The sequence below is a fragment of the Oreochromis niloticus genome, linkage group LG7, assembly GCF_001858045.2.
Source record: "Oreochromis niloticus isolate F11D_XX linkage group LG7, O_niloticus_UMD_NMBU, whole genome shotgun sequence".
Taxonomy (NCBI): domain Eukaryota; kingdom Metazoa; phylum Chordata; class Actinopteri; order Cichliformes; family Cichlidae; genus Oreochromis; species Oreochromis niloticus.
Window position 1 is genome coordinate 59,899,519 of NC_031972.2, and position 16,361 is coordinate 59,915,879.

The window sequence follows — 16,361 nt, forward strand, 5'->3', positions numbered from 1 at the left end:
ATGCTTTTCTTTCCAAGCTCCTTAGACAACGATGACCTGGATGACTGAGAACCTTCACAGACATATCTGTACTTGTATTATCTCTATTGAATACAATGACTGTTCATCTACAGCTATGCTGAAAAAATAACTAAAAACTAATTAATTTTCCAAATCCTAATTGGAGCCAGTTGTTTCCTTTAAGGTCACGAGAAACACCATTATATGTGAACCATGCCTTGGTCGCAACACTCAAAGGACCTTCTTGGACAAAAGCTTTACAGGGATGCAAAAAGCTGGAATGAGCTGGAAAATGTGATGAATTAAATTATTTAGTTTTCTGAAAACTGTATGTCTTCCTCTAGTTTTCTTGGCTCTGGCAATTATTTGTGTCTTTAGATATCATGACTAATTTTAATTTTGTTTAGGATGACTTCAGAAACAGCTTCTATAGCCCTTTAAGATGCTCTAGTATGATTTTCTGTACTGTTCAGTGGGAAGCTGACTACAATACAACTGTAAACACTGACACAAGGTGTAGGTCTCATCCTCTGTATAGTTCAGCCTTTTTTATTTTTTTATAAGCTATATTGCAACAAATGTCTATGTAAACGTTCTAATTAAATTCTGTATAGTTCTACAACTGTTTGCAACTGTTTATTAATACTCACAATTGTATATCAACAATCTGTATAGTTTCATTTTTCATATTTCTGTATAGTTTTTATATTTTTAACAATATTTATATCCTGTTCATAACCTGTACATACTAGTTAAAGCATATTCATAACATACCTTCATACTGTGTACATTGTAACATACCTATAATAGATCCATATTTTGTAATATATCTATATTTTTGCCAAAGCACATTCTGGATGGATGCAAACTGCATTTCGTTGCCTTGTACTTGTGACATGTGCAATGACAATACAGTCAAATTCTATTCTATTCTATTCTATTCTATAAAACTATTAGCACAACACTATGTTTGAAAGAATAAACGCACTGCAAAGCTACACCAAAACCTCGGCTCATCTGTGTTGCTTTGTGGTGGATGTAGCCAAATTCATCCAACCTGAATCTTGGAAATATCTTACTAATACAATACACAACAAGGACCTACTTGTGAAGGTAGATATAGAGCTTTTATCTCCCTCATTTGACTGGTTTACAGCAGCAGCAGCCACTGAAATGTTGTACGGGGTGCCAGGGGTTAAGCCTGGAATAGTAAAGAAAGTTTCATTTGTGCGATTGGAGACCTGTTGTGTCCCATTCCACTGGATTATGTACCAGTCAACACCCCCATTTGGTTTAGTCCAATTTATAGACACAGATGTTGTTGTGAAACCAGTGAAAGTAAGGTTCTTGACCACAGCAGGTTCTGTAAATAGAATGAAAAAAGAGCATACGTATAACTAGTCACTCTCTAAAATGACTTTTTTGATCATTTACATTTAACTTTGAAAATGGTGACTAAAGAAATCATCCTTGAAGATTAACAAAGAAAAGAATTGTTAGGCCAACAAGGACAAGTCCTGACTGCAACACATAAGAATCAAGAGAACTGAATCAAGTGCAACGTGAGAGGATATGTGAGTAAAGGTAACAACAATCACAATCAGCCAGTTGATTTAATAAAAACGATGACTTGTAGAACCAAAGATTTTGGCATCTTTATAATCGTTATTCTTTTTTGAGACAGAAAAGGGAATTTTTAAAAAAAAATAGTCAAACTAAGAGAAATATTTTTTTTAAAATGAAGCAGTAATATGAATCCAGCCATGAGGGCACCGTTATTCAGGATGAGATCTCACCTGATCTCATCCTGCCTGTATGAGGAGTTTCTTGGGAAACTGAAAAGACTGTCATTCACCCTGTCTCCGAGGGTAACACAGCTAAGAAACTGCTAAGTTTGAGTCAGTGAAAGTACAGTGTTGCACAATATGTAATAGATTTTCGCATTGCAGCAGCTGAATCCACTGATCTGATCATGCCCTCCAGCGAGTTTTTCTCCAAGCTTTAAATGACCAAAGATCGATTGGCCTGCACGATGAGCCCTCCTCTTTTGAGGATCTGGTCTTTCTCTCCCTAGAGAGGGAGACCACCTGAGGGAGAGAGAGGCTGAAAAAACTACAAGTCCCATCGCACATTCTTACGCTCTTCTTTGATTTCCTATTCCGCGTCTGCCACTCATCAATTCAGCTTTTGAACCCATCCATAGAGATACTGTATTCACTAAACTCGACTCAGGTAATGCATATCATCTAGTCCACATTCGAGAAGTGGATGAGTGGAAAACCACTTTCAACACCCCATTAGGTTACTTTGAGTATTTAGTTATGCTATTCGGCCTCACAAACACCCCCGCAGTCTTTTAAGCTCTAGTGAACGACGTATTAAAGGATGTTAATGGCACTTTAATTTTTTTGCAAGTGCAGGGAGGAACATAAAATACATGTCTGATCTGTCCTGCAACGTCTACACAAGAGTCACCTGTATGTCAAGGCCAGAAAATGCCAGTTTCACTCCTCATTTGTTACCCTTTTTTTTTTTTTTTTGCAAATCTCCTTTTATTAGCATTTTTTTCTTTTCAACAAACAGAAAATACTTAAAGAACATTACATAGTAATCAAGAAAAATAAGAACAAGACAAAAACAACAACATAAAAAATTATAAAGACAATAAGAGGCAGTGGAGGAGTTACAGTGAGTAGGAGATTAGTTCAGCCGTAGAAACCCCATTTCAAGTTCGAATTTGATCATAAAATAAAATAAAATTTAAGATTCCTATGTGAAACCAAAACCTTCATGTTGAAAATTTGTAGAGATTAGAACGTTTGTCCACATAAAGGACAGTAATATCGGTTTCCGCCACTGAACCCCTCATACAGATTATATGCAGGTCTAAAGATAAAGCACACATATAATAATAATATTAATAATAACAATAAAAGTTACATCCATAAAACTCCACAGGGGAATACATGTTGTTGTTGTTATGCTTTCCAGATAAGAGCCAGTTCTCAGAGAGTAAAGTCAATTCTTGCGTCAGAAATGATAAACATTGACCACTTCTTCCAGTTCTGAGTAAAGAGCTGTAGTTTCAGTCGTAATGCGAAAGTTAATTTTTCCATTATGTATATTTTTTGAATTATGTTTGTCCAGTGAAGGAAAGTTGGGGCCTCAGGCTTAAGCCACAGCCTGGTAATGGCTTTTCTTGCTGCAGTAAGAAGAATCTTAGTCAAATATAAGTCCTCTCTTTTAACTCTATCATCAATATTTCCTAAAAATAAAGCAGTACAGTCCTCAGGGACCTTGTAACCAAAGACTTTTTGTAAGGTATCATTCACTGTTTTCCAGAATGGGTTAATTTTAGAACAAGACCAAAAGATATGGGAGTGGTTAGCTGCCATTTCACCACAGTTTCTCCAACAAGGTTGCTGTATGCCCACCTGCTTACTCCTAATGTGAGGAGTGATAAAACACCTACTAAGACATTTCCAGTTAAATTCCCGCCACTGTAGGGAATTTGTAGACCTTTGAAGTGAACCACATAACTGGTACAATGTTTCATCTGTAATTGATAGTTTTAGTTCCTGTTCCCATTTTGTCTTTACATATAAAGAGGTAAATCTTTGATTCTTCATCAAATTAGAGTATAATTTGGATGCTAGTTTAGTAGTTTTCTGCTGGTAGGCGTCGCACATTGTTTCAGTTAGAGGGTTAATCATCTCAGCTTCAGCTATCTCTTTATTGTAATAATCTCGAAGTTGTAGATATCGAAAAAAAATCCTGGTTTTCCAATTCAAACATGTCCTTAAGCTCTTGAAAGCTGATAACTTTGTCCTTTTTGGTAATTAAACAGAGAGCAGTTAGGCCCCTGTTGGTCCACTCTTTGAAAGCCTTGTCATATTGTCCTGGTTTAAAACTCTTATCCAAGGCTATCCATCTCAACTTCCTATGGCCATTTTGCAGTTTTAAATGTTTGACAATAGAGTACCACATTTGTAGTGAAAACTGGGATATGGGATCGAGTTTTGACTTAATAATGTCAGTTAAGGTATTTTCTCCTAACAGTGTCTGGACATTATAGTCCGTGCTATCTTGTGTCTCAATCTGTTTCCACTTTGCAGTGTATGAATTATCACACCATAGGCATAAAGGGCGTAATTGTGCTGCCTGGAAATATAATTTAAGGTTGGGCAAAGCCATACCCCCTTTGTCCTTTGGCAACTGCAGAGTGGAGAAACGTATTCTTGCCTTTTTGCTTCCCCATATGAATCTCGACAACATTTTATCTTAGGCCTCGAACTGTTGAGATGGGATTTCAACCTGCAGTGCCTGGAAAATGTACAGCAGCCTTGGCATTATATTCATTTTTATCACATTTATTCTGCTGCTAAAGTCCAACGGGTATGTTGACCACCTCTCCAAGTCTTTTCTAATATCATCCGTGATCGGAAAATAATTTGAAGTGTACAATGAAGCTGGGCTTCTTGTTATGAAGACACCCAAATATTTGATTTTTTTAGTTTTCCAATTGATATTAAAGCCTTCTTTAATTTCTTTGCTCGGTGCATAATTGAAGTGAATCATTTGTGTTTTTGCGATGTTTAGTTTATATCCCGAACATTCATGAAATTCTGCTATTACTTCCAGAAGCTTAGGAAGGGAGGTGTTCAAGTCCCTCAGATACAATATTACATCGTCCGCAAATAATCCTATTTTATGTTCCCTTTTTCCTATAAAGACCCCTTTTATATCCACCTCTTGTCGTATTGCTTGAGCCAGAGGTTCAATATATAATGCGAAAAGTATGGGACTTAATTCACATCCCTGCCTTGTTCCGCGATGCAGGCTGAATCTTGCTGATAGGGATCCATTTATTTTAAGTTTAGCTACAGGTTGGTGATACACTGCCCTTATCGATTTTATTGAGTCTTGAGTGAAACCAAATCTTTCTAAGGTCTGATACAAGAATCCCAACCCTGTCGAAAGCCTTTTCGGCATCCAGACTAATAAGAGCTGCATCCCATTTATTACTATCAATTATGTGAAGTATGTGTAATGTCCTCCTGATATTGTCCTGTGTTTGCCTCCCTGGAATGAAACCACATTGGTCATCCTCAATTATATCGTTAATGAACAGTTCAATTCGTTTAGCTATAATTGAAGTATACAATTTGTAATCTACATTTAGGATAGATATCGGTCTATAATTTGCACAGTTATCTCTATCCTTCCCTACCTTGGGGATCAAAGACACGATAGCATCATTCCACGACGGGGGTATCTGGCCATTCTTTATTATCCAATTCAGAGTTCTTAGCAGGATAGGGTTAAGCTTCTCCCGAAATACCTTATACCATTCTGCGGGGAACCCATCACTACCTGGGGTTTTGTTGGCTTTCAGTCTACTGATTGCCTTATTCAGTTCTTCTACTGTGATTTCCTTATTAAGTACTTCGTTTTGGTTTTTCCCGATGGTAGGTAGATCTAGTGAGTACAACATTTTTTTAATTGATTGTACATCTACATTTCCTTCTTGCAGATAGAGATTTTGGTAGTAATTGTTGAAAATGTTTTCTATGTCTTCCGGTTTAGTTTCCAACTTTTGAGTTATAGGGTTTCTAATTTTGTGTATTGCTGTATCTATCTGCTGTTTTCGCAGTCTGCGAGCTAATAATTTGGCAGATTTAGGGCCTAGGTCATAATAATTTAGTTTCAAATATCTTGCCTTTCTTTCCGCTTCCTGATTCAATAAAGTTTCTATTTGTATTTTAACCTCTAAAATTTGTTTTTGTGTTATGGGGTCCTTTTTAGTCCTGAAGATTTGTTCCAGCTCTTTTAAATTTTTTGTCAGCTGATTATATTTTTCAATTCTTTTTTTTTAAACAAAAGAAGCTTTTGCTATCAAGCTTCCCCGCAGAAGAGCTTTCATTGAATCCCAAAGAATTAGAGGGTTCACTTCTCCGTTGTCATTCTCTTTAATGAATGTATCTATTTCTTGTTTAATATCATATGTAATAGATTCATTATTCAGGAGCCCTACATTAAGGCGCCAAACCGTGTTCCTTGGAAGTGAGTCCAACTGGATTGTCAAAAAAATCGCGTTATGATCCGAGACATCCGCTACCCAGATTCTACAGTCTAACACTCTGTGACATTCTTCCTTTTGCATTAGAAAATAATCAATATGGGTGTGCACTGAGTGTGGAATTGAGTAATGTGTGTAGTCCCTTTGTGAAGGGTGCAGTAATCTCCAGACATCCACCTGTCCCATTTCCTCAAGTGTCAAGTTTAAGTGTCTGCTTATATGTGTTTTGCATCTAGTTTGACTAGTTGTGTCCAAATTATAATTCAATATTACGTTGAAGTCCCCTGCACAAATACAAATTCCCTCTGCCTCCACTGAGATTAGGTCAAAAAGATCTTTAAAGAATGATTTGGGACTATTTGGTGGTGCATATATACAGAGTGCAGAATTATTAGGCAAATGAGTATTTTGTCCACATCATCCTCTTCATGCATGTTGTCTTACTCCAAGCTGTATAGGCTCGAAAGCCTACTACCAATTAAGCATATTAGGTGATGTGCATCTCTGTAATGAGAAGGGGTGTGGTCTAATGACATCAACACCCTATATCAGGTGTGCATAATTATTAGGCAACTTCCTTTCCTTTGGCAAAATGGGTCAAAAGAAGGACTTGACAGGCTCAAAAATAGTGAGATATCTTGCAGAGGGATGCAGCAGTCTTAAAATTGCAAAGCTTCTGAAGCGTGATCATCGAACAATCAAGCGTTTCATTCAAAATAGTCAACAGGGTCGCAAGAAGCGTGTGGAAAAACCAAGGCGCAAAATAACTGCCCATGAACTGAGAAAAGTCAAGCGTGCAGCTGCCAAGATGCCACTTGCCACCAGTTTGGCCATATTTCAGAGCTGCAACATCACTGGAGTGCCCAAAAGCACAAGGTGTGCAATACTCAGAGACATGGCCAAGGTAAGAAAGGCTGAAAGACGACCACCACTGAACAAGACACACAAGCTGAAACGTCAAGACTGGGCCAAGAAATATCTCAAGACTGATTTTTCTAAGGTTTTATGGACTGATGAAATGAGAGTGAGTCTTGATGGGCCAGATGGATGGGCCCGTGGCTGGATTGGTAAAGGGCAGAGAGCTCCAGTCCCACTCAGACGCCAGCAAGGTGGAGGTGGAGTACTGGTTTGGGCTGGTATCATCAAAGATGAGCTTGTGGGGCCTTTTCGGGTTGAGGATGGAGTCACGCTCAACTCCCAGTCCTACTGCCAGTTTCTGGAAGACACCTTCTTCAAGCAGTGGTACAGGAAGAAGTCTGCATCCTTCACGAAAAACATGATTTTCATGCAGGACAATGCTCCATCACACACGTCCAAGTACTCCACAGCGTGGCTGGCAAGAAAGGGTATAAAAGAAGAAAAACCAATGACATGGCCTCCTTGTTCACCTGATCTGAACCCCATTGAGAACCTGTGGTCCATCATCAAATGTGAGATTTACAAGGAGGGAAAACAGTACACCTCTCTGAACAGTGTCTGGGAGGCTGTGGTTGCTGCCGCACGCAATGTTGATGGTGAACAGATCAAAACACTGACAGAATCCATGGATGGCAGGCTTTTGAGTGTCCTTGCAAAGAAAGGTGGCTATATTAGTCGCTGATTTGTTTTTGTTTTGTTTTTGAATGTCAGAAATGTATATTTGTGAATGTGGAGATGTTATATTGGTTTCACTGGTAAAAAATAAATAATTGAAATGGGTATATATTTGTTTTTTGTTAAGTTGCCTAATAATTATGCACAGTAATAGTCACCTGCACACACAGATATCCCCCTAAAATAGCTAAAACTAAAAACAAACTAAAAGCTACTTCCAAAAACATTCAGCTTTGATATTAATGAGTTTTTTGGGTTCATTGAGAACATGGTTGTTGTTCAATAATAAAATTATTCCTCAAAAATACAACTTGCCTAATAATTCTGCACTCCCTGTACAGACAAGAGTCAAGACACTATTTAAGGTTTTGCCCTTCACAATGATGTTGCGTCCTTCTTTATCTTTTATTTCTTTAAAGAGTTCGAATGACAAATTGTTCGTCATAAGAATGGCCACCCCTCTTTTATGGCTGTTGATATGGGAGCTATAATATGTTTTTCTATATCCAAGTTTCTTTAATTTTTCGTTCTCTTGTGGTGACAAATGGGTTTCCTGCAGAAAGATTATATGCTTATTTTCTTTTTTAATTTTTGTTAATACTCTGGCTCTTTTAATTGGATTTCCCAGGCCGTTAACATTAAGCGACATCAATTCCAGACACTGTGACATAGTATACTGTTGTGAAAGTAAGGTGATCCTCCACCACTGACCTCGAAAACAAACAAAACCCAAACCAAAACACGGTAGGACAAATAGATGAACAATTAAAGAGAATTGTAGAATTCAAAACTCGAACAACATTGCAATATGACTCCCAATATGAGGTAAATGACACACCCCCACACAATGATGAGAGGGAGAGCCACACCGAAAGTGAGGGCCCTCTCTTAGAATCAGTGAGAACCCCGATCTCAGTCACACTCATCCTATCTTAAGTTGTTGGCTACCTCAAGGTAGAGCGATTATACACTAGTAGAACCATAAAGAACACATTCATTATTCAGGAAAGGCAGATACATATTTGAAATATTTACGTTATCTGCCCCCACACTGAAATAGTTTCTATAAAGTCAAACCCTTCTCTGAAGTCAAGTTGTTCTGCGCTGGAACTCTTGTAGTTTGTCGCGCACTCTCTGAACGGCTCCGCTGTTGCTTCTCCGGGTCACAGGTTGCCATGGTGACGCTTGCTCCAGTTGCTCTAGTAGAGAGTAAGGGTCAAATCCTCCTCTTTCGCGTGGCTCCTCCACCGTAAATCCCCTCCACTGCATCTCTCATACCGCTTCTGCCGGACTGTGGTACACCTGAGGGCCCGTGTCCCAGTGGATCCGGAGTTTTGTGAACGGAGATTGGAATCGTATGCCCTTTTGTTTAAGTGCGCTTTTCACTTCTCTATATGCACGGCGCTGTTGTACTACCGTAGCAGTGTAATCATGGTCGAAACCAATGGGTTTGTCTTTGACGAGGATCTTCTTCTGCCATGCGTTTCTGAGGACGGTTTCCTTTGTTTTGAACTGAAGAAAACAGACGACAATGGAACGGGGAGCGGCATCAGCACCTGGCTAAGGACCGAGGGATCGGTGAGCCCGTTGTATTTGTGGGTCAGTCCCATCAGGTATTAGCCTCTCACATTTTCAACAAAGCTCATTACCGAGCTGCCCTCTTCTCCTTCGGGGACTCCATAGATTCGCAGGTTATTTCTTCTCGATCTAGACTGAAGGTCTTCTAGCCTTTTGGCTAGTTTCCTCTGCTCCATTAGCGATTGTCTCAGCGCGTCATAGGCCACCGCTGACCAGCTTTCAAGCCCCGCCACTCGTGTTTCGGCTTCCTCGAGTTTCTCGCCGTATTCTTGGACCGCTAGCTTGTTAGCTGAGAGCTGTTGGTTTGTGTCTTTTTTGAATTTCTTTAGGTCGTCTTTCAACTCACGCCTGAAATCTTCTTTGAATGCGTTGAAGTCGGCTTTCATCTCCGTCCGGAGGTCAAAGATTTGTTGGCTGATATTTTTAATGCCCTCTTGCAAAGATTCGAGATTGGCCCCCTCGCCATTTTTTTCATCTGAGTTAGCCATATCAGCGTGCGTGTCCTCTCGTTCTTCTTGAAAATACTGTTCAGTTGGTTCATGTATCTTCTTATTCTTTTTCTTTGTCTTTATTCCCCCCGGCATTGTTTTAAACATAGAAGCAGTCAGAAAACTTGAAATTAAGGGGGAATTCGCTCGACCTCGAGGAGCTCAGGAATTACGCAGCCATTCTGCTCGCTGCCAACCGGAAGCCCATCTGTTACCTTTTTGGGCTATAGTTTGGCAAGAGAGCAGGTGAAGACAGGCGGTGCCTAGATCCAAACAGTCACTAGAATTAATTACTTTAATTCTCCAAATTAAAGCAATTATTCACTTCTGCTCCAATCCTGGTCGAAAACAAAACTACTAAACCCTTTATTGTGGAAGTGGATGCATTGGCCCATTATCAGCACTACGTGCCTCCATCTGCCCCTGCCCCTTTCTCTAATCCTTAGCCACCCCTGACAGACCTTTTGTTGTCATTTTATTGCTCTAGGCAAATTACCTTAAGCTCCAGAGACTGCTAAACTTGTATTCAATCGTGTTTTTCAACTGGCATACAGGTAGAAAATGTTTCAGATCATGGCCCTCAGTTTATCTTGGAGGTTTGGAAATCTTTCAGTTTGCCACTCAGAGTTTGAGTCAGTCTCAGTTATGTTTCTCACCCCCAGACCCATAGCCAGATGGAATGTATTAATAAGGAACTAGAATCCACTCTCCACTGTATCTCTCTCACAACCCACAACCTGGTCATCACATCTCACATGGACATATTGTGTTCACAATTCACTCACTGTCTCCACTACTGGTCTCTTGCCTTTTGAAGCATCTCTAAGATAACAACCACCCCTGAACTGGCAGTTCCTTTGGTTCAACACCGCTTGCAGCAATGCCAGCATGTGATAAGACTTGACTTAAGCGGCCAGAGAAGTGCAGGAGACAGATGCTTTCTGTCATGGTCTGGGTGTGTGGCTGTAAAATTCCGCTGAAGGTCTGGACCTCCCTGGTGTCCACCCATGGGCAGGGCCTACAGCCTCCCTCACCTGGAGCTGATTGAGGCAATTAGGTTGGAGATTTAAGCTGCTTGCTGACACTGCTTCCTCGCCAGTTTGTCAACAATCCTATGTTGGTAACCAGGCCTCATGCTTCATGTCTATGATTCTCAAGTGCTTTACTGACCTTGCAGTCTTGTTGCTCCTGGGAATTTCATCACATTGAATAACTTATCCTGGAAATCTGGTTAACCCACCTGATTTCAGAATCATCTCCTTGCCTCACCTGCCTGCCCTCACACTACCGCAGGACTGTCACCGCTCAGGACAGCTGACACACACCACCAAACCCACCCGGACCGCACCACCTCTCCCTCAATGTTTCCATCTCTCACCTGCACAGTAAGACGAAGATTTCCATAGCTTCTACCATCTCCAGAACTCCTCATTGGCTACCGCTTTAACACTGCTTTCCTCTCTTCCAGTGCGTACCTAATCACCAGCCAGCTGCCGTTGCATTCTTGGACCTGTCCCCTTGCTTTATCCCTCTCTCCTAACCAAGACCCCCACGCCCCATGTGTCAAGCCTTAAGTCAAGTGCCATTGTAAACATCATCCTTGTGCAAGTTAATAAAACTTTCTTAAACCCTTTCCTCAGCCTCCGCTTTGGGTTCTCTACACGTAGGTTTGATTTTGGTACTAGGCCTCCGGCCGTTTTGTGACACTTTCCAGTGTAGCAAGTGATTTATTCACCATTTCATGACCAACCAATATTTACAAAAATAAATAAGAAAATCAACTCCATAATTAACTCAGTTCAAATAAACATAACTAAACTTAAATCAACAGAAATTAATGTCAAACTGCACACAGCTATACTGACCTGGTCCTTTCCTCCTGAACACCTGTGTTCATCTGCTTAAATAGTCCATTCACCCCTGGACTATTCCATTAGGGTAGGTAAGGCAAACATTTCTATACTCCAACCTGTGCTGCTACTCTTCCTAGCAATAAAACTCTACAGTGTACTCAATACATATTACACCAATAAATCCATATCTGTATAAACACAGTCTAAAATTAACTTTATTAAATTACCAAGATTCTCCCCCTTATTCACCTGGTCTCTTCCTGTGACCTCAGATTAACCAGGAAGCTATAAATACAGGAAGTAAAACTATACTTCCTCCTTTTGTTCCTGGAACACAGGTAGGTAAGGTGAGTTTAAACAATACAAGTTAACAGTTAAAATAAATAACATGTTAACTTAACAAAGTTGTAGGAATTGATTCAAACCAAGATGTTATGTTACATAATCTGTAAAAGTGCAAAACATAAACAAACCCGGGATAGTAGATGTTTGCCTATTGCAGACTACATATGGTTAAATCAAAACAAGAATGTAAACTACGACTATGGACAAATGGTGTTCTCACCCACTTTGTCACACAGCGTATCTGGGCACTGGCCAGATGGTTACCTCTTAGGTCAGTCAAATGCCGGAGCTGCTATGCAGACTGCCACAGGACACCTGCTCCCAGGTATCAGACGGGGCAAAAGCTATAACTCGCAGGACATTCCGCTCAAGTCACTCTCACACAAACTCGGCCCACGTTACATTGGGTGTTATGAAGGGGACTCTGACTGCAGTTGGGCTGATCACAAACTAAAGCTACTGGCCTACTTACGCATTCACCCAACATTCCATATTTCATAGATTAAACTGGTACACTCCAGTCCACTCCAGAAAAATTGCCCACTGACTGTGGCAAATAAGAAAGGATAGGACTGAATAAAGTGGGACACAAGAGGAAATCTCAGCAAATTCAAACACAACCAGAATCACATCACTTGACTATTAAAGTCTTTTTCTTTAAAACTCTTAAAAAAAAAAAAACTCTATTGTTGCTTCACTGATTACATGAAAAAGAAATTGACAGTTAAATTTTTAAAAATGAGAAACGAAAATACATTAAGTAGGCTATATTCTTGATGCCAGCAAAAAAATATTCTTTGCTATGTCACTTTCTCTTCTGTTATCTCCAGCCACCCCTACGGCAGTGAAAGTGTAGCACACTGCAGGAGTCAGCTCAGTGATATCACTGCTCTCAATTTTGACAGCCCTATTAAAGATTAATATCAGTTTGTACATGCTCCAGATAGCTTTTCTTCAATTTATTTAATTCTCACTCACTTTTGCAACTTTACTTTTGTGTTACTCACAGCAACCGCTCCACTTCATTGTTAGTCCATTTAAAAAACTCGGTACTTTTTCTCGACCTTTTGCTGTGACGTTTCAAAGAGCTAGAAAGTAAATAAACAGCTGACAGAAATGAGGCAGGCCAAATCTTCTTGTGCTTCACGCATGCGCAGTACTGAAACGTAAGTGTTTTCGGCCGTTTCAATGTGGACGCACAACTCTGTGAAAACAACTGAAAACGCTAGTCTGGACGTGAAGCGTTTTCAGACGAAAATGGTGCTTTCAAATCTATTCGGGCTAGTGTGGACATAGTCTTAAAGACCTGTGTTACATACAACAGTAATGAAGACAGATTGATCACTTTTAAGTTCACAAAAAATAGACGATGTTGTGGTATTGGCAGCAGACAGACTCATGACTACTTCAGGCTCTATGAGTGGAGAGTACATGAGGATGAAGAAGAAAACAAAAGAACTGTTGAGCCAAGAAAAATAAGCAGTGACTGCAACAGGTACCCACATAGCAAAATTGGTATGGCCTGGATCTGGCCCACATACCGCAAAGAATGACGTCCCTTTGGTAGCCCAGATCTGGTTTGCCAGATGTGGCCCATACATGGGCCTTGTACTGGCCCAGAACAGTTCAGCTCTGGCCCCAGATGTCAGCCTAATGCGTACCTTAATCAAGCCATGTAATAACTACATGTGCAAGAACATGCAAAAGTAACATGAAAACTCTGTTTAGAGAGTGAATGGACTGATTTGTATATAGTGCTTGTCTAGTCGCCTGGATTACTCAGAGTACTCTATACAACATGCCACATTCTCCCAATCACACACTTTCTCTAAACTGAGTGCTTCCTAACTACATTCACACTCTTAACATGCAGACCATGGATCGAACCACTAACCTTCCGATCAGTAAGTGACCTGCCCTACCTCCTGAGCTATAGCCACCCACTGGCAATGATGAGTAAACCGTCACTAGGTTTTGGATAATGTGTACACTCACTAACCTGTCAAATCTGCATTTGAAATGTTGGCTACCATAGCAGTATAGTATTGCAACATGGCATTTGGGTCTTCTAACTAAAATAGGAAAATAGGAACATAGATAGTGCCATCTATGCCAGGCCTGGCCCATATCTGGTTGACATGACCCTGCCATGACACTGGTTAGTCAGAAGTGCCAGCTTGATGCCGGATCCAGGGAAGACCTGTTTTCTATGAGCCTGGGCCACATAACCAAAACCAAAATAGAGTCAGATATGGCATGTCATCACATAAACAGTGCCAGCTATGCCATGCCTGGCACATATCTGGATGACATACAACTTACCATGCCAGAAGTGAGCCAGCAGTGCCGGCTTGATACCAGATCCGGGCCAGACCTGTCTGCTATGTGTAAGAATCAAGAGGACTGAATTAAGTAGAACCTGAGAGGATATGTGAGTAAATCAAAAAATGTTTTTTGACAAAAAAACCCCACTTCACACATGGATAAAAAATGTTTTTAGATTTGAAGACTTCCTGTAAAAAGAATTTCCATAATTTTTGAAGTGAATGCTTCACTAGAAAAACCTAAACCAGAAAAGTTGACAGACTAAGAAACAGAAAAATGAAACAGTGACACAGTACAGAGCATGAGCCCCCACATCAGAAAATGTCATACTCTTCATCTTACTTGTGTATTGAGAAAGTGTTGCTACGTCACTTTCTGTTCTGTCATCTCCAGCCACTGCTGTGACAGTGAAAGTGTAGTTCACTCCAGGAGTCAGCTCAGTGACATTTACTTTTGCTTCAGTCACAGTCATATTCATGCTTGTTGTTCCATCTGTCCACTCTACTCTATAGAAAGACCTTTGACCCACTGGGGGAGTCCAGTTCAAAAATACAGAGGATGTCCTGATTTCAGTGACATTAAGATCATTCACTTTTTCGGGTTCTGTGAGTTACAGAGAGGTAGATGCAAAAACAACGAAACTGATATAAATATATTTTAAACTTTAGAAAATTACAACATCAAATGTGCAGCAAATTTACTAAAGAACACCTGAGGGACAGCGTTTGAGAAACATTGATTAGTGGGACACGTTAAAAATCAGTTAAAGGAAAAATGTTCAGCCTGTTGATTAAACATCACATCACTGGGATATAAGAATATAAAAAAAAGTTTTTGTGTTGAAGGCTTTAAAAAACGTTCCACTATTAGATTTTAAGAAACTGTTTTACCCATTGCAAGAGAAGAAATTTAAGAAAAGTGCAGTATAAAGAAATCAATGAAGAAACTAAAAGTAAAAATGGTGCCATGATCATTTGGAAGAGACAAAACTAACAATCTTGATCTTACTTGTGTATTGAGAAAGTGTTGCTACGTCACTTTGTGTATTGTTATCTCCAGCCACTGCTGTGACAGTGAAAGTGTAGCTCACTCCAGGAGTCAGCTCAGTGACATTTACTTCAGTCACAGTCTTATTCATGTTTATTGTTCCATCTGTCCACTCTACTCTATAGAATGACCTTTGACCCTGTGGGTCAGTCCAGGTCAGAAATATAGAGGATGTCCTGATTTCACTGACAGTAAGGGTCTTCACTTGTTTGGGTTCTGTGAGTTACAGAGAGGTAGATGCAGAAACAAGAAGATTGAGAGAAAAACACTAACGGACAGCATTTGAAAAACACTGATTACAAATTCATTCAGATGTTGAATTCTTGCAATTCTGTGTATACAGTGAAATTAACTCTGCAGCTCCCATAGTTTGCTCATCACCAGCCACTGCAGAAACTCTAAATCTGTACTGCATACAGGCAGTTAGTGCACTCATGGTTATATATGTGTTATTCACACTGTGATTCTCATTTAAATGTCTATCTATCCACTTCAAAGGGCTTCTTCTTCTACATCTGGATTTCTACTTCTACTTTCCTTTGAATTGAACTTATCTTATGATGATAGAAGACTCCTTATTTTACCAGGTATCCTCAGCAGACAGTCACTAATTCACAGTATGAAAAACATTTAAATGCTCACTTACTTGTGTACTTGGTGACAGTAGCACTCTGTCCTTCAGTATAACCATCACCAGCCACTGCAGTGACAGTTATTTCATACTGGACACCAGCAGTCAGGTTAGTAATGTTATAAAACGTCGCACTGACATTTACAGAGAAGTTCCTTCCTTCACTTGTCCACTGTACTTTATAGAAGGAGCTGTTTCCCACTGGTTTAGTCCAGCTCACAAAAATTGACGATGTTGTGACGTTAACAGCAGAGAGACTCATGACTACTTCAGACTCTATGAGTGGAGAGTACATGAGGAGGAAGAAGAAAACAAAAGAACTGCTGAGCCAAGAAAAATAAGTAGTGACTGCAACAGGTAAGAATCAAGAGGACTGAATTAAGGAGAACCTGAGAGGATATGTGAATAAATCAAAACATGCT

The 16,361-nt window shown here is 39.9% G+C and overlaps 1 protein-coding gene across 1 annotated transcript in view; it reads right to left on the minus strand.

Moving 5' to 3' along the window:
- Positions 1-16,361, minus strand: part of ptprjb.1 (protein tyrosine phosphatase receptor type Jb, tandem duplicate 1) — a 104,883-nt gene that overhangs the window by 64,019 nt on the left and 24,503 nt on the right. The window contains exons 11-13 of the mRNA XM_019361847.1: positions 15,955-16,215; positions 15,270-15,524; positions 14,604-14,864 (exon numbers count right to left, since the gene is read on the minus strand). Coding sequence (XP_019217392.1) covers positions 14,604-14,864; positions 15,270-15,524; positions 15,955-16,215 — 777 coding nt within the window. The remainder of the gene's footprint in view (positions 1-14,603; positions 14,865-15,269; positions 15,525-15,954; positions 16,216-16,361) is intronic.